We start from the raw sequence: 23,369 nt of genomic DNA, 5'->3' as shown, positions 1-23,369 counted from the left end.
CTGCCATGAAACAGCAGTGCTGTGTGCATGGTGTCGTGAAGCAGTAAAGATGCTCTTATATAAAATGCTGAGCAGATGCCATCATTCTTGGTTTCATAATTGAAATTTCTGGGGCTGTTGTTGCTTTGTTTGGGAATTATTTTGTTTATTTCCTTCTGGCATGAGATCTATGTGTCTGTTGACAAATGCAGTAAGAGACTCAACAAAATCATCAACAGTAATTATTTACTTGCTTCACCAGATATTCTTACTGATCACCTCTAGCAATTTGCAGGAAACACATGAAATAATAAACTTCCCCAGCCTCTCATCCTTGCTGCAGAGGCAGATTAAAAACCTACTTCCCAACCACTATGTTGAAGATTATTCCCCTAATGACTGTCATTGTTCGAAAGCTGCAGTGAGCCACAGTTGTCAAGATATTAATGACAGATTAAACCATTTTCTCCTGAAGCGGCCCCTACCCCGCTATGTGTTGCTGGGGCTCTGTCTAACAGCAATTAATAACATTATTATGGTTGAGCTGCGGCAGGCTGGCTGTTGATGGAGGCATGCCTAGCCATCCTGTGCCATGTGCCAGTTCTTCTGGCTGCTTTTAAATATTAATTTATCTCTTTAATCCATGCAGGTAATTGAAATGAAGACTGAAGTGACTTCGGACCGTGAAGATTTTGCATACAACAGTCTGAAGGTGAGTGAGGAGCTCCTATTTAGTGCTGTATCCTATTGCATGGCTCTAATAGCCCAAACAAATTGTCTGAACGTGGCAATGACCCAAAACCTCCAGTAATCGGTTCTGACTATTAGAGATTAACAGTTTGAAAGCTGTAGCTCTCCATCAGCTCCTGGGCATAGCATGGGCTTATAGATGTTTCTCTCTGGGGCAACATCTGTTCTGCTCTGATCTACCTGTTTGAGTCTTCCACGACGGTGACAAGCCCACTTATGGTGAAGGGTGCTTTTTCCCACGTATTCCCACTGGGACTTTCTTGGGTTTCATTTGACGTGACACTGCAGGTCTTAGAAGTTGCTCTGCAGTAGGTGTGAATTCTTGCGGCTGAAGCCCAACGTGTGTCTTGTTCAAGGCTCCGACTCTGCTACTTTTCTGCTTTCCTTGCGTTCCCAAGGTGCCAGTCAAGTCAACACCAAAAAAATCTGCTGCATGGATTGTAGTAACAGCCTCCATCTCCCAGCAGCAGTGCTGGTGGACCATAGTTGTCACATGTCTTCCCAGCTATTGCTCTACCCTGCAATTCCTCTTGTCCCTAAGCTTTATATCCTTTCAGTTCTGCTTCCGTCACTTTCTCCCTACGACATACAGAGCAACTGAAACCTGCTGGGCTCCTATTGCGGCTTGTGTGGGTTGTGTCCTCCTGCTCTAACTGTACCCAAATACTTCTGGTCTTGACTGTTAGGCTGATCCTTGTGTCCTGCTCGTCCTTAGAAAAATAGTTTCTGGGATAGGCTTTGTAAGGAGTGGGGTTTTTTTGTTTTTTGGTAGTGCAGACCTACACCACATGTTGCACTGGGTGGGGCAAGAGATGCTTGGATAAGGTCATGAATGGCAGGGTATGGTTTGGATAAATACGAGTATAAGTATATAAATACAATAAACAGTGCAAATGTAAATATATTTATAAGTATATGCATTATTTTGAAATAATGCATACAAATATCAGTTTGGGTAAATGTAATAAATATGGTTATTGCTGAAGAGCAGGTTTTGTTGGGGGTTAAGGATGTTTCTGGGTATTGTTCAGTTCGTTGTGACCTGAGTTTTCACTTTTGGGTCCCATTCAAGATGTTTTTGGCATGCACAGCCCCTTGAGCAGGAGAATATAAGGTGTGGGTGTTAGTGGATGGCCGTGCGGGCTTGGTTTTTGCAACCAGCACATGGTCTTCTACTTCATACGTGTCTACTGTCATCCAGCTTCGTGTCTCGGTGTAATTGTCCTGTACTGTCACGGCACCCACGATGGCAGGGATTTGCCTTGGGATTAGCTTTTGGTGGGAAGCCTGCTCTTGGTGCAGATTTTGATGGAGGGAAGCGAGAAAGGCACAGCCCTTCCTTAGGGAGGCTCATTTGGATAAGGGTTGGGTGTTACTTTTTGTAACGCCGCAAAGAGATGCGAGAAACTTGGGCTAACACTGATATATTTACAGCAGGCATAAATTACGTGTCCTTTGTAATTGATAAATAGAGTTTTCAGTAGATGGTGTCCCAAAATATGCCCAGCCGTGGTGGTTAGGTTAGCCATGATGCAGGGCTGGAGGTATGTGAAATATCTCCCTGGTGGGAGATGTGTCCCTGAGTCATGCCTGTACAACAAAAAGTTCCCCAGTGAAAAGTGTATTCTCCGGCTTGTTTTTTCAGCCTGGGAAAGTGCGAGTGGGAATGAAAGCACCAGAGTCCTTGCCCTGACTTTGTGTTCCTAGCAGGAGCACAATGCGTAATTTGATTTCTTGCTCTTCACATAGCTGGGATGTTTCTTTCATCCCTTAGACTTGGAAGCTCATCATAAAATGAGCTTCTAGAGGATTTTCTTTTCTTTTCCTATCAAGTACCAGAAATAGAATAGAGGGCAAATTCCTGGCATGGCAGTGCTAACCTCTGATTTACACAGGCTCATACTTCACCCAGCACTGCTATATAAGCCCCTTCCTAAAGAGCGAGGCTATTTCCATCACTGTTAGGGCTCGGGTACCCCTTTCACACCTCCATAATGCTGTACGTGTGGGACAAGTGTGAGTTCAAGTTCAGGATATTCTGACTGTATAACTTGTCAAATAAATCAGCACTATTGGACTATGCGGAAGAAAGAGCATTTCTCACAGCGCAAGTAGAAATCTCCCTTTCCATATTCAGAGCATTTTATTTTAGTTTCTGTTCTGCCATCACTGATGCTGGTGCAAAAAGGGTGTACGGGCAGGGGACGATAGGTGTCTTCCCCATGTCTATAGATATTTTAACATTGCTGCATGCCCAAAATCCACCAAGAAGTAGGGAATTAATTTAATTGTAAGCTCTGAAAGGAGTCCAGGGTATGAGCTTTTGGAGCAGGGTTGTCGGTTATAACTTTCTTTCCTGATCTTTCTGGCTTCATTTCTAACCAGAGCACAGCTTGATACAAACAGTTCCTGGAGTTACAAGTGCGGCTTACCCATTTAAAAAAAAAAAAAGGGGGGGGGGGGGGAAAAAAAAGAAAAAAAAAAAAAAAAAAAAAAGGAGGAGGCAAAAAAGGGGAAAAATAAGAAAAGCAGGGGTCTTATCCAGCAAATAACAAAAATCACAGAAGAGCCATTTGTGTAGAAAACACTTAACCGCTTTCTTCTTACCCTTCACCTGTCTCTGAGCACGATCAGAAAAGAGCGGAGAGCGGGCCGATGCTTTAGCCACGTGGCAAGAAGAGTTAAACCCAGTTTGATATTGATTCTCCACCACGTGCACGCTTTTCAAACTCTTGTTTTAAAAAACAGTTACAGAAAAGCCAGTGGCTCATACGCTCCCTCTGCTGAGCTGTGGTTAACGTGCATGTGGAGGAATTGCTGGATCAAATGCATTTTTTTATCCTCTTTTTTTTCTATGACAGATGGTATAAAGTACCTGACTATGCTCTGTTACTGATGGTGTTTGTTCAGCTAGGAGTATGTCCAGATGCTAGATCAGCTATTCTGTTCACACCTCTGCTGTGATAATGCATGCTATTTATAATTTGTAAGGATTTGTAATTATAACACCCGTTTCCTATAGAAACGAGGTTTACACAGCTGTGCTAGCTACACACTGTATAAATTGCTCCCATCCCCACCAGCCATTTTCAGATTCGTTATCTTGCCTCAGCCAAAGCTGATAATGAAGCAGATATCCCATAGATAAGAGGGATCGTGCAACAAAGCTGTGGAAAGGGTCAAAAGGTAGTGGGGAGAGGGAAGCACCTGGATCTCAGTGGGGAAAGAGCTTGTGCTATTGTAGACGCTAGAGAATCCACATGGGGGGTCGGTCCCTAGGAAAGAGCTGACCCCAATCAGCCAGACACCAGACTTTGTCAGCTCGCTCGCAGATGTCTCGGTGTTTGCTGTGCAGTAGTTGGATATGGATCCTGCTGGGTTTTGGCGTTGTCCGAGAGGCCTGGGTGCATGGGGACAGGAGGGAGCAGTCCTGGGTGCCACCATGCAGGAGCTGGTGATGGAGGATCCAGAGCAAAGAGAAAGTGAATTGTTGGGAGTCGGGCTGCGAGCAGGACCCCAGGAGTCTGGCTCCCTCCCCGTCTGTGACCCACAGCAAGGACTGCACCATCCGCAGGAGCAAAGCTGCTCTTGACCCAGCTGGGATGCTCCAGGTGGGTTTTGGGTGCTGGCAAAGAGCTGCCAAATGTGGTGTTATCACTTGCAAACAAAGCTTCGTGGTGAAATACTGAAAGACTGTCTTAGCTGCCGGAGTTTGATTCTTCCATCTTCTACTGTCATGCAAAAGCAAATTAGCCTTTCAGTTGTCTCAGCAAACACGGCAATGCTCATACATCGTTATTCAGGAGAAGCAGTTGGCGTCAAACTTGTACTGTCTTGCCCCTGCCTGTCAAATGCCAACAGCTGATGAGACGTCAGGGCAAGAAAATCATCTAACTGCAAATGTTGCACCGGGTAGGGAAATCACAAAATTTATGAGAAAAGAAGCTGTTGCGGGAATTAACACAGCCGTAGTTCACCTAATGGGATGTCTGCCATGATGAAGGGTCATGTAAATCAGAATCTTCCAGCTTATCTAATGAATATGAAAGATGAGCTAAACATTGTGGGGTTTGTGGTGATTTCTTGATTGAGAAGGAAAAGGGGTGGAGAAGAAACAAACGTGTTTGGCTTCTCTAATGGATTGCTTTTGTGTTTAAACATAATATCAACAAATAAAAAAATCTCCCCTGTGTCACCCTGTAGCGTTGTTAGTAAATGGCAACAGGCTACTGATTACAGCAAAAATCTCTTCTGCGCCATGCATGGCTGGACGGGCAGCAAAATCCAGATCCTGGCATGAATTGATTGTTTGGCTGTGATCGTTGGTAATTGAGTTACCTTAGAGGCATCTCAGAAAAGGATGAGGCACTGCAAGAGAGTTTATCTAAACTGGTTAATGACTTGATATTTCCAGAGGCAAGAACTGGAGTCGGAGAACAAGAAGCTGAAAAATGAACTTAATGAGCTGAGGAAGGCTATTGCAGACCGAGCAACCCTGAACAACTCGTCCAACGATATTCAGGACAGTTATAATCTCTTACTGAATCAGCTGAAATCGGCCAACGAGGAGTTGGAAGTGCGGAAGGAAGAGGTGCTCATCCTGAGGACGCAGATTATGAAGGCAGCCCAGCAAAAAGAGGTGGGCAAAAACATGGTAATTGAGAGGGTAATGGATTTTCCTTTCCTTTTCCTATTCTATTGCTGAAAATTCACTGCCTGCCCGAGCGATGCCCTTTCTGCTTTGGTAGACTCTGGGTGGCAGGATGGCACAGGGAGGTTATAGGAGGTTCTGCCTATGGACAAGATAGAGGCCATGACATCATTTCAGACAGCCCAGGACTATATGTCCCATGGTGGTCTGTACTGCTGTCAAGGTGCTTGACCCCAGACCTGATGAGGTCTAGCCAGCCCTGCACCAAGGTGTGGTGGTCTGAGATGGTCCCTGCTGGTGTTTTGTGGCAACTGGTTTATTCTGCAAGGAAATGGGATGGGAGAGAAAGAACTTCTGGACCAGATTCTGCTCACTTGATGCTGGTGCAGCTGTAATGTGTTTCTAATGGCGTGTAGGCAAGAAGAGAGCCTGTCCCATCACAGTCATTTGAGGGCTTTTTGTTTAGAGCCTGTTCTGATGGAAGAGTACATTTTCTGAAAACTCTCACTTGGGCTTTTTAATTCACTTGCCTTATCATTCCTCGAGATTTTGGTATGTTTTGTATTTCAGACCACACCCCCCCTTATCTCCCTCCTGGGTTCGTGCGTCCTCCCTCCATCTCATAATCTCTGCTGCTGTCTGTTTGCATGCATATGAATTCATAGAAACTCTCCAGTCTGATGAATGCCCTGAGGAAGCTGTATTAATGATAGTTGGGTGTTGTTTGGTATCAGGAACTTTGAAAGACAGGAGAAGATATGTAGGATGTCATGCTGCTGTGTTTTACATGTTGAATTTAGGAAAGCATCACCACCAACGCCAGCTGGCCAAACAGTGACAAGCACATTGATCAGGAGGACGCGATTGAAGCCTACCAGGGGATGTGCGAGACGAACCGGTAAGTGTGGTCCAAATTTTTCCAGCAGCAGGAGGGGCTGACCAAAGTGTGAGAGATGGGATCCAGACCAAAATTAACAACACGTTTTAGAGAATTACCAGCTTCTGAATTGTGTTCTGGACCTTGGGTCTAGGACGGACCATAAAGATGGGACGAAAGATGCAGGTCTTGTAATGGGTGAGGAGCCCTCGTCTTTGGGGCAGTGTGTCCCCAAAGGAGGGGAGATACTGGGCAGGTAGGAAAGCCAACACAGAAGTGAGCAAAACTGGATTTTGACTTTGCTTCCAGTACATAAACAGTAGCAAGACTAGAATTTGGGATATATTTAAGAGTTACTTATTTCAAGTAAGTCCTTATGCTACGCTGGGAAGAGAGCACGGTTCCCCTCTCTTTTTCCCAGAGGCAAAAGCCTATGATGGTGAACTGAGCTAATGAACACATGTTGTATTCCCTGGCAACACCCATATTACTGGTTTTCTTGCATCTAACCTGAGAGTCAGGAACATTTGTTTGATTACAGGTTTCCCATAGCCAGGGTTAATATTGTGAACATGTGTCTGTCCTTATAGTAACAATGGGCTTATATTGCGAGGCATTAAATCAATCCTTGCAGCTATTCAGGAGGACATCAAATAAAAAAGCAGTATCTTGCAAGAACACAAAATTACATGGATTAAACAGCAAGATAATATGTAAAGTAAGTAAATATTTATTGCAAGGAAATTGAATGTTCATCTCCTTTTCTCTTGACAAATAGAGACGTTTGAGGCTTTTTCCCAAATAATTTGCGTTCAGCAAGGTAGTCGGAAGACCTAACTGTTGTGGAAGACCTAACTGTTGTGGATTAATGGCTTTTAATAACACAGTATACTTTGGCACTTTATAAACTGGTTGCAGAAGGTTGTTAGCAGTCCAGGCTGGGAAAGACCATGACTTAATTAGGATTTTATTCATACCTGTATGAGTATGAGCAAAGACACACTATCTTTAAATGCAGTATGAAAAATTGTGAAGAGTTGCTTAATGCTTTCAGAACTGGATGGCCAAAAAGGTGCAATGGGAAATCCATGTGCCTGGATTGATGTGCAAAAATTCAATGTATATATAGCTGTGCGGTCAACTTTGGTCATCATATCCAAATTTGTATGTCCCCCAAATTCCTGCCAGAGTATGGGCTGGATTTTCTGAATTTGCATCTATTTTACTTCTTGGGAAAGTCCTGGGAGAACCTGTGAAGATGTCTCTAGTTACCCTGTGTGAGTACAGAGATGGGCTTGATGGAAGGGCTGGGTTCCACATGCATTGCATTTAAACGTAGCTTAAAACCCTGATGGCTGGACACTGAGGCTCTGCCCACACCAGTACTGCCAGCTTTCACTTCGGCCTGGGGACCTGGAGGAGTGGGGAGTGTTGGGGTCCAGGACTCTCATGATACTGGTTTCTTACCTGGGCATCATGTCTGGCTGGATCAGGACCAGTGTTTGTTTTTCAGTTTGTTGCCATTGAATATTTGCTTTCCTGAAGTGAACTTGCTGATGAAATTCCTGCCCCTTCTGCAGTAGAGGTGAGGAGATTGATTTAAACATCACCTTTTTGTCAGTAAATTAGTGGGGCTCAGTGTGCTTCCTACTGCAAGCTGTGTTTTTTTGGTCACTTAATGAATTCTGTGGATATTCTCTTATTTCCTTCCAATTTTCTCCTGGAGTTATGGGCACTGGTATGGGATGCAAAATCCCATTGTCAGGCACAGAGTTAATTATTTCCTAACCTGTATTTTCCGGTGTGCATGTGTAGGGATGGTTAGTTTGTGTTCAGGTGTTGGTGAAGGAGATGGAGTCCAAAATAAGAGTTGCTGCTTTCATAGGGCATGCGTCTGACCAGGTTCTATCACTGATCCCCAACAGTCATCGATATTTGGTCACCCTGGAGTGCATGTTGTCCACTTTCACTCAACCTGCTGGGAGACTCTGGTCCTTCTTCAGCCGTTCTGGTTTCCAGACTTAACAGCTTCTGCAGTGAGGATGGAATCACACAGAGAAATAATCAAAAATGCTGCAATGATCTTATTTTCCACAGTGTGCAAATCTCTTTCCTTGCCATTGCACAGGTGAGCTGCAATTAAAGAAGTTCATGTGATCAGGCCTTGGTGGTTTTTGGCCTTTTGAGATTTAGGAGGGGATATCTGTAGTCTCCAGGCTCATTTTCCTACTACCTCTCTTGTATACCTCTCATAAGAAGCTTGGCTGGAGCTTGGCTCTTGTACTACAGTAACAGTAGCTCTACGTACCATCACCCTGATTTTCTGTGGTGATTTATCCGATGGCTTGGTTAATCACCACCAGCTTCCCCGTTACATGGTTCCCTGTGCATGTGTTTGTATATTGTGTTGGTTTATAAACTCCTGGAGTCGATGGCAATAAAACAGATGAAAACAAATGCTTGGGGAGCATGGATTATTGTATTTGTTGATATAAATTAACATTTCCTCCCCCCAGCACAAATTTGCATTCGTACTTATGCAGCTCTATACCAAAGTGTGTCAGCATGAGAAATAAAACTGCTTTCTCTTTCTAATCTTGATCAATAAATATTTTCATGGAAAGCTTTTCTGGTGGGATTGCAATTCTGAAGATAATAACCTGGCAGTTCAAAACAGATCAGGCTTAGGCTTTGAAATTAACTTCTGTGGTAACTTCCAAGTGATTTCTGTAGAGTCCTTGGCTTTTTTTTTTTCTTTTTTTTTTTTTCCTGCTGGGTAAGTCCCACCTGCAGCTGCAATGCAAAGTGAAGGCATGACGCTGGCTTCATGCGGAGCATGCTTTTGCGGCTGGAAGCGGCCATCACATGGAAAGGGTTCATATCTCTGCTTACCACTCTCCAGTGTGTCTCTTATCACTGCTTCCCACTCTGTCGTACATCTAATCTGTGATGTGCATTAGTTTTCCATTTAATTAAAAAAAAAAAAAGCACATATCTCTGTTTGAAAATGAAATGCCCCTTCTTCTTTATTAAGAGATGATAATTATCTGAAGATGCTAAAATTAATATCTCTGGGGTTTGGTATATGTGCACCTCCTTTAAGCTACTTGGAGGAGGAGAGGGAGGTGTTTGGGCAGGAATTTCTCTCCCTTTCATGACGGCGGTTTGCCCACTGCAGGTCACCAGCTGCTCCCCCAGACCCGTATCTCCAAGATAAGGATAAAGGAGAAATGAGGTTTTGTGAATCATGTCCTTTCATCTCATTTCAAACTTGTTTGAGAGAAGGGTTTACCCAGCATTTTAGGAAATTATTTTAGAATCATAGAATAGTTTGGGTTGGAAGGGACCTTTAAAGGTCATCTAGTCCAACCCCCTGCCATGAGCAGGGACATCTGCAACTAGATCAGGTTGTTCAGAGCTCTGTCCAACCTGACCTTGAATGTTCCCAGGGATGGGGCATCTACCACCTCTCTGGGCAACCTGTGCCAGTGTTTCACCCTCATCGTAAAGAATTTCTTCCTTCTGTCTAGTCTGAATCTCCCCTCTTTAAAACCATTCCCCCTTGTCCTGTCGCAACAGGCCCTACTAAAAAGTCTGTCCCCATCTTTCTTCTAAGCCCCCTTTAAGTACTGAAAGGCCGCAATAAGGTCTCCCCGGAGCCTTCTCGTCTCCAGGCTGAACAACCCCAACTCTCTCAGCCTGTCCTCATAGCAGAGGTGTTCCATCCCCCTGATCATTTTTGATCCCTCCTCTGGACCCACTCCAACAGGTCCATGTCCTTCTGGATGCAGCACTGCAGGTGGGGTCTCACCAGAGCAGAGTAGAGGGGCAGAATCACCTCCCTCGACCTGCTGGCCATGCTTTAAGTATTTTGGCACATACTAATTAATCTAATTAGTTATAAAGGACCCCTATTGACTTTTAATGTCTTGGTTAATATGAACTTCGGGGAGAAGGGAAGCTCAGTGATTTCTGAGTCAGTGCCGTGTTGATGAACTCGGGCTGAATGCTCATTTCCCAGAGCAGTTTTATCTTAGTATAATGGCACCCCCTTGAGCTGCTTTCCTCATTTACCACAATGCATATGATTAAAAAAGGAAGGAAAGCTATTTTTCAAAGGAGTCTATCTTAAAAATGCTGCTCATCATGTGAGATTTCCCAGGTTACTGACATGTAATAGATAGTGAGGACCCTTCCTGGTTTTTTCCTTGGTTTTCAGTGCTGAAGTACATGTTCTGTTAAGATTCTCTGAACCAAAAAAAGACCTTACTAATAAATTGACCCATATCAGACCAATAAACCTCCCTGTATCTGTCAGCCTACAGACCCTTTTGGAAGCCTGCTATGTATGGGTAAAAAATAAGGTTTTAATCTAAATTCATAGATACGGCTTTAACAGATGAATTTTCCAAACGTTAATGTCTGAAATGTTTGCTACTTTTGAGAAATGCCATGCTGGTACACCAAGATGGAAAGGACATACAAGCTGTCTGCAGCGGTGAAACACCTCTTGAGTCCTTTCGTGGTAGTGCTGCAACACCACAGTTCTCACTGCTTTCCTTGTGTGAAAATTTGTGCTTTTCCACTTAAATATGCAGAGCTTTCCTTGCCAGGGAATGCCTGCTACACCTCTTTTCATAATAGGAGATGCATACTGGCTTGGTTCTTTTTCCTCTGAAAGTTTAATGATATGTTAAGTGATATTTTTTGTTGTTTGTTTTTTTAAATTATTATTTCCAAAAAGAAAAACTGTTTTCTAACTCACATCAAAGCCAAGTAAAATTTCGCTGTAGCAAGTGTTCCTGGTCAGGTTGACCAGCTTACATCACTCATTTGTAACGTGTTCAACACCTCATTAAAGAAGATAAATGAGTTTCCTGCCTTTTATAACTTAAAAGAAAACAAATCAACTGTTAAAAGGAAACTTCTAGTATTAAAGTGAGATGAGACTTTTCTGGGCATTTTTCTGCCTGAATGGATACAGAGGAGATTTGGTCTCATATGGATGTAAGGAAACAAACATCCAAGGGGTGTTTGGACCAAAGGTTGCTCTGAGAAAAGGCTGATGTGTTTGACGTGGTGATTGAGGAGATCCTCAACTGAAGTAGAAGGAAGAGATTTTATTTTAGACCAGTGGCAGTTGCTGCAGAAGGAAGGAAATGAAGAAACTTTTCTGAAAAATGTCTTATTAGTGAGATGTGCTAGAGTGCAGAAGGTCTGGAAGAGGAGTGAGCTGTTCCAAGCTATCAGTATGCGATAAACAGTGGGGTAGGGTTATGTTTGCACTGTGGGTTGGAAGTGCATGTGGGCTGTTCCAGCTCAAAAATAGTTAATTTCTGGTGCGGGGGAAGCAAGGAAGCCTGTTGGGAGCTTCTAAGGACCACTCTGTGCTTTTCATTTTACCTATCTGTGTTCAGACAGCTCTTCCTTACCCCTCGTGCTGACTTCTGCTCTCTCATTTATCCCTCATGGTCCTTGTCTCTTCTCCCTGGTCTTTAAGCATAAGGTTTTAATGGGGATTTGAGCTAGCTGGTGTGGCCTGGGCTTGCCAGCTTTTCCTTGCAATCGTATGGGAAACAGTTTAGCTGTACAGAAATGAAAACTCTGGCTCTGACCTCCAAGAGTTGGGCTTTCTGGTAAAAAACAGTAACATCTCAGGAATGATGATAACCTGCCAGGAGGTTGGACTGGGTGATCTGCGATGATTCCTTCTGACCTGAGTGATTTTGGGTTCTCGTGTTGGCTGCAGTGGGTCGGGGAAGAAAGGGCTTCATGAGGATGCGTTTCACAGCTGGGGAGGGAGGAGAAGCTCCACTAGTCAGGAGTGTCATAGGAGGCACGACCAGGGCATGGTTCTCCTTCAGCATGGTGGAAAAGAAAATACAATGTAATGAAAGTGTGCTTTTAAAAAAAAAAATTAATAAGGGTTCTGCACCTTTTCCTCTTCTATTGCAATTGACCTTTTGTCTTTCTCTGTCCTCTTGTTTCCTTTTTCTGTCCTTTATTTCTAGCAAGACTGAGGACTGGGGGTATCTCAATGAAGATGGAGAGCTCGGCTTGGCTTATCAAGGTTTAAAGCAAGTTGCCAGGTCAAAGACTTTCTGTTCTCCCCACTGCTTCCTCTCCCCCTTTCGCTTGCCCTTTTGTTTCTTTCTCTTCCTCTGCTGTTGCCCTGTTGTCCTCTATAGCACCTGTTGTCCTCTCTGGGAGCAGCTGGCGGGTGGGATATCCAAACTGGAGGAATCGAGACCCTCCTCTAATTTTCAGAGGAGTTGTTGCAATTGTAATTGGGCATTGCTGATGGTGGCTATTGTCACTAATGCCTGAGCTGTGATTCAGTAAGAATTATGTTACGTTAATGGGAAATTGTGTGATAAAGGTGTTGGGAAGCTGTAATCTCCAGGAAGCTCAAAAAAAAAAAAAGTTTTAGATGTTTTTTTCCTGAATTTGCACTAAGATATAGCACCTCCCCTAAAGCGTTTTCTCCCAATCCTTGATATGTCAGAAGTGGAGTCTGTGTACTTGTATTGCGATGCCGTCTGCTTTGCATGCTCCCAGGGGTTGCGCACTCCCATCCATGCATTGCCTATAGGTATAAGGAGGAAGGTGAGTGGTGGACACACAGTGCCATCCTTCCACAGCTCTCCCCATGTTCTGGACTGGTGGGCAAATGTCCCAGCGGGACACACCAGGGCAGTACCTGCAACCTCCATATCTCCTGGGGATGCTGGTGATTCTGTGATGATCTCTCATCTCCGAGCTAATGAATGTTTAGAAACACAAATGGAGATTAAAGCAAGGCAGAAGGACTCCTGGATTCTTCTCCTGGTTCAACCTGGTGCTTGGAAGAGCTGATTATTAAATGTTAGTTGGTCTCTGCTCTCCTGCAGACTGATTATGAGGCTCCAATATATATGACTTTTATAATATATGAAATGAGCTGATGAAGGGCACTATAGAGAGGAAAAGTTAAAATAATCTTTTGCATAAAGTAGTTTTAAAGCGGTCACATCTAGCGGGATCAGAGTAAAACCAGACAACAACAGGAAAAATACCAGGGATGATTCATTTGTTTTTCAAAGCAGTGTAGAAACCCACGTTCGTAGAAAGAGCGTGTTTTTCTGAGGGCGGCTCATGGTTAATCTGAACCCACGTGAAGAAATAAAATGAAAATTAAGTACTTAATACTTACTTCACGGTGGGCCTGTATTTTCCAAGCCTATTAAGAATATAACTCCTGACAACATGATTACGAGGCTGCATGCGTTATTGCCCATGTTTCTATAGTTGGAAAATATCTTTTTCTATCTTTTGCTGGAAAATGGGAGTACAGATTGGGTTGTTTAGATCTTCTAAAAACAACAACAACAAAAAAACAAACTGGAGAATGATTAATGCTTTTCATGCAGAAATCTTCCATAGAAAGCATGTGTTCTTTTATGCAATCTTTAAAAAACAAAACAAACGAAAAAAACTCCCACCAAAACAACAAAAAAACCCCCCATGCTTAATTGTTCCTGCAGGGAAGCAGTTCACAGGCGTGAATCTCCATTAATTTCCCAGTGGACCCGAAAGAGCTGTAGCTTTTTCCCCACTGGCACAGCTCTGTGTCTGTGCATGTCCTGGGTAAATGCCGAGCTATCGACACCAGAGTCTTCCTCACCTTTGAGGGTTGCTGTTTGCATCCGATGCCAGAAGAGATGAAGGCCCTGAGCTGGGTGTGTGGCTGTCCGTAGCTCTGCCCAGGAGAACACATCCATGAGCTACAGCAGGGACATGGGCTTGTTTAACCCCGTGGGTCATTCCTCCTCTTTGCCACCATCGCCCTGTGTAGTCTGGGACTGATATTTTGCAGTTTCTGGCTTGATGCCCCTTCCTCAGAGTCCTCATACCTTTTGGAGTCACTTATTTCAGTCTTCTTGAAAGAGCTGGTGAATGAACGAGGAGATTTCCATCTAGCAGAGGGTAGGCACTACCCTTAAAAATTAATTACCGTGTCACTTGCTAGGTTTGTCAGCATCCCCATGAGCACGGGTGTGTACAGGAGTGATGAATCATTCTTCCACTGGATTAATGAAGGCATTGTGGTTTAGCAAATGGCTGCATAATGCTTTAACTAAATGCCTTACTAACCCCTTAGCTCAGCATTTCCCCCCCCGCCCCCGGGGTTGTCCTTGGGCACAGGCTTAGGGCAGGGCTGGAAGGAGACCTGGTGTAGGGGAAAGAGGGGCAGGAGAGGGTGGCAGGACAAGTTATTGGAGGAAAAAGTTGGGTACCTACTTCAAAGTGGGAGAAGGTCTGGTTTTGGTGACTTCTGTCAGCTGTGTATCGTGGTATTTGTATGTCATGGAGTACAAGGAAACAAGCCTTTTTCTCCCTGCTGAAGAGTCCTGGTGAAGTCAGCAGCAATGATGAAAGCAGGAACTGATCCAAGATGACAGGAAATTGCCTTGTCCACAGTTTTCTGCAGGTAGTTTATGGATGAAAATTGAGATATAAATGAATATACTTCTTTTTAAGCAAAGATAAATAGCAACTCTACAAACAACTAGAAGGAATGAAGGGTTTCAGCGCCTGCCTTTCTTGAAACTCCCAGCAGTAGCAAGTGAAGCCTGTGGCAGTCCAACTGAACGGAGCCATTTGCAAGACACGCAGTTCGGTTTTCAAGAGTGAGAACTGATGTTTGAAAGGGGGTGAGCAGAAGAACAAATGCCCTTCAAGCTGAGCTTTTGGAAACCCCGCAGGTGTTGATTTGCACTGCTTTCTTGCCATGCATTTGCTTTTTGCTAATGGGAAGACTAAAGGAATCCAAATTTGTGATACAGTTGCAGAAAAAAGGGAGCTCTTGGATTTTTTTTTTTCCTCCCCCCTTCCTTTTATTTAAAAAAAAACCCAAACTTTTGATCTTATGGCTCTAATTTCAAAAATATTTAATCTGCAGTATAACAGATGACAGACTAATGTCGCACTAATAGCTGTAGCACCCCTTTGTGTGTGTCAGTTTTATAGGGATGTTGACAAGGAACATCTCCCAGGTTGGCTGACTTTGAAGGATCTAAACTCAAACAGGTTACTGCTACGATGCTAAGATCACAGGCTGATCGGTGTGGTCCTTTTCTCAGGTTACTGGAAGCACAGCTCCAGGATCAGAGAAGGGAGCATGAGGAGGAGGTAGAAGCTCTGAAAAACGAGGTGGATGCAATGAAAGAAGAGATGGAGAAACAGCAGCAGGCTTTCCTGCAGACTCTGCAGCTGTCTCCAGAGGCCCAGGTGGAGTTTGGACTTCAGCAAGAAATTACACGTCTCACCAACGAAAATCTGGTAAGAGGCTGTACTGAAAACACAGCCTAAGGAAGAGGGGAAAAAAAAAACAGCTTGAAAGAAAGGAGATAGGAAATATGAAGGCGAAGAGAAGGCACTGGGGTGTCTTCCTACTCTTCCTAAACTCTGCAAGATCCTTCAACATCTCCCATTGGTGCATTTGGGAGCTTTGGTACTTGGCCTTGAACTGTTGTTCATTGGCTGTGTGACTCTTGTGACTTCCTAGATACTTTATTTTTTAATTTTTATTTTTTTTAAGCCTACCTACTTTGTGGCACTGCCTACCAAACGAGATCACTGAAGTCGCTGGGGACCCCTATACTCTGTAATTATGCACAAAGATAAAACAATCCTTTCTTTTTACTTGCATTTATTGGGAGTGTGTGGGGCAGTTGCCACTCTGAAAAGCTGGCCTGGCTGATAATAAATTTTTCCTTTCTTGCCTCCTGTATCTGTGTTGCGAGGTCTGGAGTGAACACTGGCCCCTCCTTAGTTGAGGTGAGGGCTGCTTGCCTTTCTCAACAACTCTAGTATCTAAATAGTGTTGGAACTGCTTAAATATGATTAACGACCAGGAGTAAAAATGCTTTGGGTGGCGTGTTCTGAGTATTGCCTGCTGTAGGCTACTTCTAGAAGCAGGCGCACAACATCCGCAGTCATGGCGGTATAGGTAAGGGTCTCTCTGAGCGACCCAGAAATAACACAGCTTTTCTTCTACCAAGATGCTCGCATTGTGCAGTAGTGGTGCATAGGCCAGGCTGTGAGCTTCTGGCCAAGTGACTTCAGCCTCAAACTCACCCCAAATAAGTTGTTCTTGGGTTTCTTTTTTTTTTTAACCTAATGCATCTTCTGTTTTTCAGGATCTTAAAGAATTGCTAGAGAGGTTGGAAAAGAATGAAAAGAAGCTGAAGAAGCAGTTGAAGATTTACATGAAGAAGGTCCAAGATTTTGAAGGTGACTTGGCCATTGGTAGACATTGGGTTGGGGGAACAGCACTCTGGTTTCACTCCTTTAGCCAGCCTTGGAGAGCTGCAGTTTTTTCTCTTTTTCTTTCTATTAAAGTAAGATTTTGCTCATTCTGGCCCACTGAACTAGCCCTGAGCTCGTCGTTGGCGTGACAGCAGGGAACCGAAAGTCCAAATGAAGCTCCTGGGTCATGCTTAGGCTGCCTTTGAGCAAGTACCGTTGCGCTGCTGTAGCTTGTTAATGTGGTTGAACGTGGTAAACTTGGAAGAGGGTCCATGAAGTGGTAGAGGGCGAGTGCTTGTTGGAGGTGTTGGTCTGATGTGTGATGTGCCAGGGTTCGGAGGGCATTTAAGAAACCTTTTTGCTTTTGTTGCTGTCAATGCTGTGACTCAAACAGAGATATAGAGAGACCAGCAGGCAACTGCTCTGTTCTGGCAATTTTGAAGGGGATTAAAACCACGTAGGATTAAAATATGTATGTATATTCTGCTTGATCAGAAAACACCTCAAATGTGACATCTGTGTTGTATAGAAGGAGCTTCCCATTCTCTGGAGATGCCGTGATTAATCACATAAGCTTGTTCTCATGAGCTAATTTCTGAAAACTAGGCATTAAGTGAAATTAAGCTGAATTACTGGAGGGTTTCCACGGATAGCACAGCTGGTCTCCATCAGTGTAATCTGCATGCAGCAGGCTGCTCTTTACTGCAGTACTTGCATGCCGGTCTCTTCTGTTTTATTAAACTTTTATGGAAGCGCAATGCTCAGTGGTGTGCCACCGCAGTTCTTCAGTTTTATAGCCAGCCAGAAGATGTGATGCTTAGGTATTTTTTCATCGCCTGGCTATTTTTTTTCTCCTGTGTGAAAATGATACACTAAAAAGCTTCCCGTAGGGTTACTACCTCTTCTAGCCTGTGATTCCTTGGGAAAAAAAAAAAAGACGACTTCATCTTTTCCTCTTTAGGTCTAACTTTTGCACTCTGTGTCATTCAGAGTCAGAACTACTGCTGACTGGTAATTCAAGACCTGGTTCTTTATATTTTTATAAGTCTGTCAAAGCTGATGACATATTGAAACTTAGTATATAATGCTTTGATCTGGTGTCTCCTCTAAAGCCAATGGAGGACATGAATAGTTCTTGATCACCAGATACCACCTTTCACGCTCTTTTCTCTTCACAGCATCCCAAACCATGGTACCAGCGGAGAGGAGGCGGCACGAGCGTAACATGCAAGTTGCTGTCCAGAGAAAGGAGAAAGATTTTCAGGGCATGTTGGAATATTATAAAGAGGATGAGCCACTCCTCATCCGAAACCTCATTACAGGTGAGGAACTTGCTCTGCTCTTGTGCCCGGCTTCTCCTTCTCTTGCCTGGAAGAGTTTGTAGACTTGAGATCTCAAGATAGACAAATAGATCTTCTCAAATTAATCCCTCCTGGGGCTGCACGTTTATGGTGACAGCAGTTTTGGTAGGTAAAGCAGCGCAGCACTAAGCAGATAGACCAGCATGGATGTAGTTCTTCAGGGTGAGCAAAAAACGGAAAATGCAGAAAGGAGGCTGCAGTTTTTAGAGCAGGCAGTAACTTGCTGAGCTTGATACGATGTGGTAATAGATGGGGAGGGGATAGCAAGGGATAGATCCTGGGGATTTTGCACAGTAATGGAAGAAAGGTAGTTTGATTTATGAGATCATAACAGATAATAAACTTGTGAGCTCTCTTACGCTGGAAAGTCTGATCAGAATTGCTGCCAGCATCCCCTTATTCAACGCTGTTAGAGAAGTCATGCTTCCCTGGCTAAGTGTTAGTATTTACTATCACTCTCTTAACCCCAGCAGAGTCCAGTGAGGATCTAAAAAGAGCTGTACTAGCCCATTGCTGTGGTCTTTGAAGTTTCCCTAATCAGACAGGCTCTTCCTTTAGAGGCTGCAAATTCCCGCAGCTACTGTTAGGATTCAGTATCTTGAGGGAGAGAGTGATTTACTGAGTTGTGAATTCAGAGGAGGGGTTTATAACCTGCTGGAGGTATTCCTGAAAGCTTCAGGGAGCTTTTCTAAGGTTATTTGTGTGCTGCTTTGAGTAGGCTTTTACATGGTAAAGAAGATCTAGTGCCACCTGTGCACATCTGTGCATCCCTAAAGGATAATGTCATAGCCTCACAAATTTCAGTGCAGATTGTGCTACCCTCCCAAGCCCTGGTGCTGTGGCTTTTCTGCTTTGGCTGGCTCCAGCAGGTCCATCTGTCCTGTAGTTGGACCTCTGGTTCTGTGTCCACACTGCAGAGAGGGATGCAAGTTGCCAAAATCTCAGCTTTCCCCAGAGCTGGGGGAGAGGGGTTTGCCTGGGTATGTCTCCAGCTGTGGTGTTCCCTGTTTCACCTGGTAGTTGGTGAATTTTAAGAAGATTTTTTTTAAAAAAAAAAAAAATCAAACCAAACCTTCTAGATCTCAAGCCCCAGGCAGTGTCTGCTACTGTTCCCTGCCTTCCCGCCTACATCCTCTACATGTGCATCAGACACGCGGATTACATCAACGATGACCAGAAAGTGCACTCCTTGCTCACCTCCACCATCAACGGCATTAAGAAAGTGCTGAAGGTAGGTGTCCGTTTTCTCTTGCCTTGGGGTTGAGATGGTGTAAGATGGTTATAACCATGTCAAAGTGTGTGATATTCAGCGCTCGTAGTGATTTTCAACCCAATCACTCTTATAGCTTCCCTTTTTAGAAAAACAAGGAGAATTATGATCTTAGCAATAAAATCGTTTGCATTTACAGATTTAAAAAAAAAAATGTTGGCAGGGAACAAATGACTAATACTGCCCATCTGCAGAGAGAGAGCGTCCTGATCTAGGTGGGGAAACTCTAAATCACTTTGTCTTGCTCTGCCAGCTTCCCCCACCAAAGGAGGGGTCTGACATGTTTTCATTTTGCTCCTCCAGAAACACAACGATGATTTTCAGATGACATCGTTTTGGCTGGCGAATACGTGTCGCCTCCTGCACTGTTTAAAGCAGTACAGCGGAGATGCGGTAAGAAACTCGGTGCTGATCTTGAGCATGTTGGCATTCCTCCAGGAAGGGTCTTCAGGTCTCTTGGGTCTGGTGGCTTCCCTCTGGCTACGACAGGGGGTCATCTCTGACGTCCCTCCTTTGTTTATTTGGATATAACGTGAGGCAGCTCCTAATAGAGGTTCATGGGGCATTGCACCGAGACGAGACGTTTAAGAGCTGAAACCAGGACCCTTACAGCATAACACGCAACATTATCTGACTAATACCCAGAATATTTTTAATTTCATAGCCGACCATGCACTTTGATTTGTCTGAACAGGGGATGTGCTTCTGGTAGGCTGTTTTGAAGGCTGTTCCCCTGTTTTAGTAGGTCCCACAGCTTTTCATTAACCAAGATATTTAGAGAGGGGAAAACTGTTCCAAATCTTGCAATTTTTTTCTGAATGTTTTTGCTGATTTTTTTCTTTCCTTGTTCTGTTCAACTAGTTCAAAATAACCACACTTTGAGAGCAAAAATGCATAATCATAATGTAAGATTTAGGAAGGAAATCCTCTCATTTCTTGCCACCTCAGTGATATTTCATAAGTTGAAGTAAGTTTTATTATAGCTGATCCCTTCCAACAAAATCAGATCATCACAGTGCTCTTAGTACATTACACGCTGCCGTCCTTATAGCCATATGTTCTGGGTATTAAAACTTTCAACAGAGCCAAATTATGTTGTTTCTTATTTAGTCTTGATTTGTGTTAGATATACTAGGCAATCAAGCTTTAAGAATAAATTAAAACATTTTCATGGAATCAAATTAACTATTCAGGTCTTTCACAAGATAATGACTGGTGTGTAAAACCTTAGTGTTGGACTTCCAAGATCTAAATTAAAAGAAAAATAATTTAGATAATACTTACTAATAGTTATGCTCCTATTTGCCCTCTTCTGCCTGGATAACAACATTACATTTAAAGAAAATCCTCCCCAGAAAACCAGCAGGTTAAAAAAAAAAAAAAAAAAAAACAAAAAAACCACCAAAACTTAAATTTCACATTCTTTGCTATGATTTACTGTGTTAAATGAACCAGCTATTTGGAAATTCAGTTGATAATTTGGCTCAAAAAACAGAGGGGAAAAATCATTCTGAGCAGTTTCCAAAATACTGTTATCTTTACTTTGAAATCCAACCTATTTTTAAGAAAACAAGTTTAAAAGAAAAACCCAAACTAAATGCAATCTTGCAGTGCAAAGAGCACGACACTTTTTCATTAGTCAGGAAAAATGAGAAATTCTGAAGTCAACTCAAATTGTACATGTTGTATTTTTACATTTTGCTAGTCAGCAAACAAACAAAAAAGTTGCATAGTTCTCATTTTGACACCAAATTGGTAAGACCGTAAGAACAGGCAATTAAAGCATCTGTGTTAATTACAAAATTAAGTTAGATCACATTTGCTTCTGCCAGCAAAACTGGCACTAATGTCCGAGCCCAGAACTCAGGGGCTTACAGCATCCATTTGCAGGATCAGAGATCAGCTGCTGCTTCAGCAAAAGGCAGGGAATAAATTCAGTTACTTGGAGAGATTTGTGAACTTCAGATCAGTTTAAAACATTGTCAGAGGATATAGCATGTCGTTATCATAATTTTTTTTCCCCATTTTCTAATATCTTAACCTCAAAATATTTGGTTTCTCATAAACAACTGCAACTCACGGGGGTAAACAAATAACTAAAAAAAGTTTCTCAGGGACTGAAATGTCATTTTCTAGTTCATATACAGCAATTAATACAAATGTTACTCCTTGCTAATGCTAAAATGGAAAACCTAGCTTTTCTTCAAAAAGCAACCCCCTAGTAATAATTTATAAACAAATGGCTGAGTAAATCAAAGGTGATTTATGAGTCTTGATCTTTTCTATAAGAGAGTAAAAATGTATTTTGGTACCATATCTGGATATATTGTACTCTGGTTTGCTTTTTTTTTAATACTGTGATTTTACAGGACTATAAATAGGTGGAATAATGAAACCAGGTGTTTTAATCTCCTCCTGTTCAGGGTTTCATGACACAAAACACGCCTAAACAGAATGAGCACTGTCTGAGGAACTTTGACCTGACTGAGTACCGCCAGGTGCTGAGCCACCTCTCCATCCAGATCTACCAGCAGCTCATTAGGATAGCGGAGGGCATACTCCAGCCCATGATTGGTAAGTTCACGGCACGTTAGCTTTTAGGAGGGGTTTTTTTTGCTGTCATTTTCTACTCTGAGTGTTTTCCAGACCTTTGTATGGTGCTAGCATGACTTCTCCCCAAAGGAAAAGCCTGCAGTTGGTAGAGAGGCATATGTTACAAAAATAAGTCTTGGTTTGGAGCAGGTCCTCGTGTTAGTAGTGACCTGGAGTTAGGGAGGCAGACCTTGGATGAGTTTTCATTTTCCCCCGTGATAGAAACTATTAGGGACGAAGTTTTTTTTCTCCCATGGTATGATACCTCCTTCCTTTCTGTTGGGGAGGTAGTGACAGAGGTGAGGCGGTGCTGGTGGGTCCGTAGAACAGCGTTCCCTTCCAGACCGGGTTCATGGTTAAGCTTTTTATGGGTGGAAATGTGCATTATGAGGGAGGAGAGAATTGGGAAGAGGAAAAAGAGACTAATAAAGACCTTGTTTTGCAAGGGTGAGTCAGTATGAGAAGAGTTACCTCCTCAGCTAAATCTGTCCTCCTCCTTGCTAAGCTAATTGAGGGGCTGTTCTCAGTGATTTATGTCTTCTAGCTGCTGGTGTTTTCCTTCAGCTCCCAGCCTGGACTCCTCTGTTTCTGGGAACCTTTCCCTTTACCCTCCAAATGTCATTGCACAAATTCTGGCTGTATCCGATGGCATCACCTCCTACCATCGCTGCATGTACCTCCTGCTCCTTGCAGAAAGTTGTCCTGTTCCTTTATCAGTTACTCAGGCTGTAAGAATTTTATTACTTTTAATCTACCTTCATTTCTCCCCATCCTTTGAGCCAATTACTCACTTTAACTGCAGAATTCAAGGCTCTGTGGTGGGTATAGAGGGAGAATTGATTACAGCTCGAAGGAGAGGTGTTCCCAGTTTCTGCAGCATGGTAAGTGATTTCTGTGTAGTAACACAGAGTGAAAAAAAAGTGTGATCTTACAGATATTCTATATGCATCAACTATTTCATATTATTACAATAAACTAGCAGTTCATGGATCTGTCCTCCTTTTCAGACTTCCCAACATCCACCGTGTTGCTACACTTTGACACTGCTGCATGTTTATGACTGCCCATGAAGGAGCATTTCTTACCTTCAGTGACTAATAGGTGGATGCAGGCTTTTTTGGCTCATTTTTCCCCCCTTTTTCAGTGTCTGCGGTGTTGGAAAATGAGAGTATCCAAGGGCTTTCTGGTGTCAAACCGATGGGCTACAGGAATCGCTCCTCCAGCATGGCAGATGGTGACAGCTCCTACAGCTTAGACTCAATCATTCGCCAGCTGAACACGTTCCACAGCATCGTGTGTGACCAGGGTCTGGACCCAGAGATCGTGCAACAGGTCTTCAAGCAGCTCTTCTACATGATCAACGCGGTCGCCCTGAACAACCTCTTGCTGAGGAAGGATGTCTGCTCGTGGAGCACGGGCATGCAGCTAAGGTGGGACTCGGGATTGGGGCGGGGATGTACCTGCTTAAGGAAGTTTTGTTAATTTTATAAGCTTTTATGGGAATTTAATAAATTTATGGAAATAGGAAAATTAAATTTATGTTATGGAAAATAGGAAAATAAAACGCAGCAGTGTAAGTAAGGGGAGAAACTGGATTCA

At 43.3% G+C, this 23,369-nt stretch overlaps 1 protein-coding gene across 1 annotated transcript in view; it reads left to right on the top strand.

Annotated features, from left to right (window-relative positions):
• Positions 1-628: 628 nt before the first annotated feature.
• The window catches only part of LOC104082778 (unconventional myosin-Vb-like), a gene marked incomplete at both ends in the record, with an annotated part of 24,067 nt that continues 1,326 nt past the window's right edge, over positions 629-23,369 (top strand). The window contains 10 exons of the mRNA XM_009586020.1: positions 629-691; positions 5,144-5,383; positions 6,181-6,278; positions 15,380-15,578; positions 16,439-16,532; positions 17,726-17,869; positions 18,988-19,139; positions 19,482-19,571; positions 21,602-21,752; positions 22,915-23,200. Of these exons, the coding sequence (XP_009584315.1) occupies positions 629-691; positions 5,144-5,383; positions 6,181-6,278; positions 15,380-15,578; positions 16,439-16,532; positions 17,726-17,869; positions 18,988-19,139; positions 19,482-19,571; positions 21,602-21,752; positions 22,915-23,200 (1,517 nt within the window). The remainder of the gene's footprint in view (positions 692-5,143; positions 5,384-6,180; positions 6,279-15,379; positions 15,579-16,438; positions 16,533-17,725; positions 17,870-18,987; positions 19,140-19,481; positions 19,572-21,601; positions 21,753-22,914; positions 23,201-23,369) is intronic.

Source organism: Fulmarus glacialis, unplaced genomic scaffold, assembly GCF_000690835.1.
Source record: "Fulmarus glacialis isolate BGI_N327 unplaced genomic scaffold, ASM69083v1 scaffold17409, whole genome shotgun sequence".
NCBI lineage: Eukaryota > Metazoa > Chordata > Aves > Procellariiformes > Procellariidae > Fulmarus > Fulmarus glacialis.
Note: the sequence above shows the minus strand (reverse complement) of the source record. Positions and strands in the feature narration are given on the sequence as shown.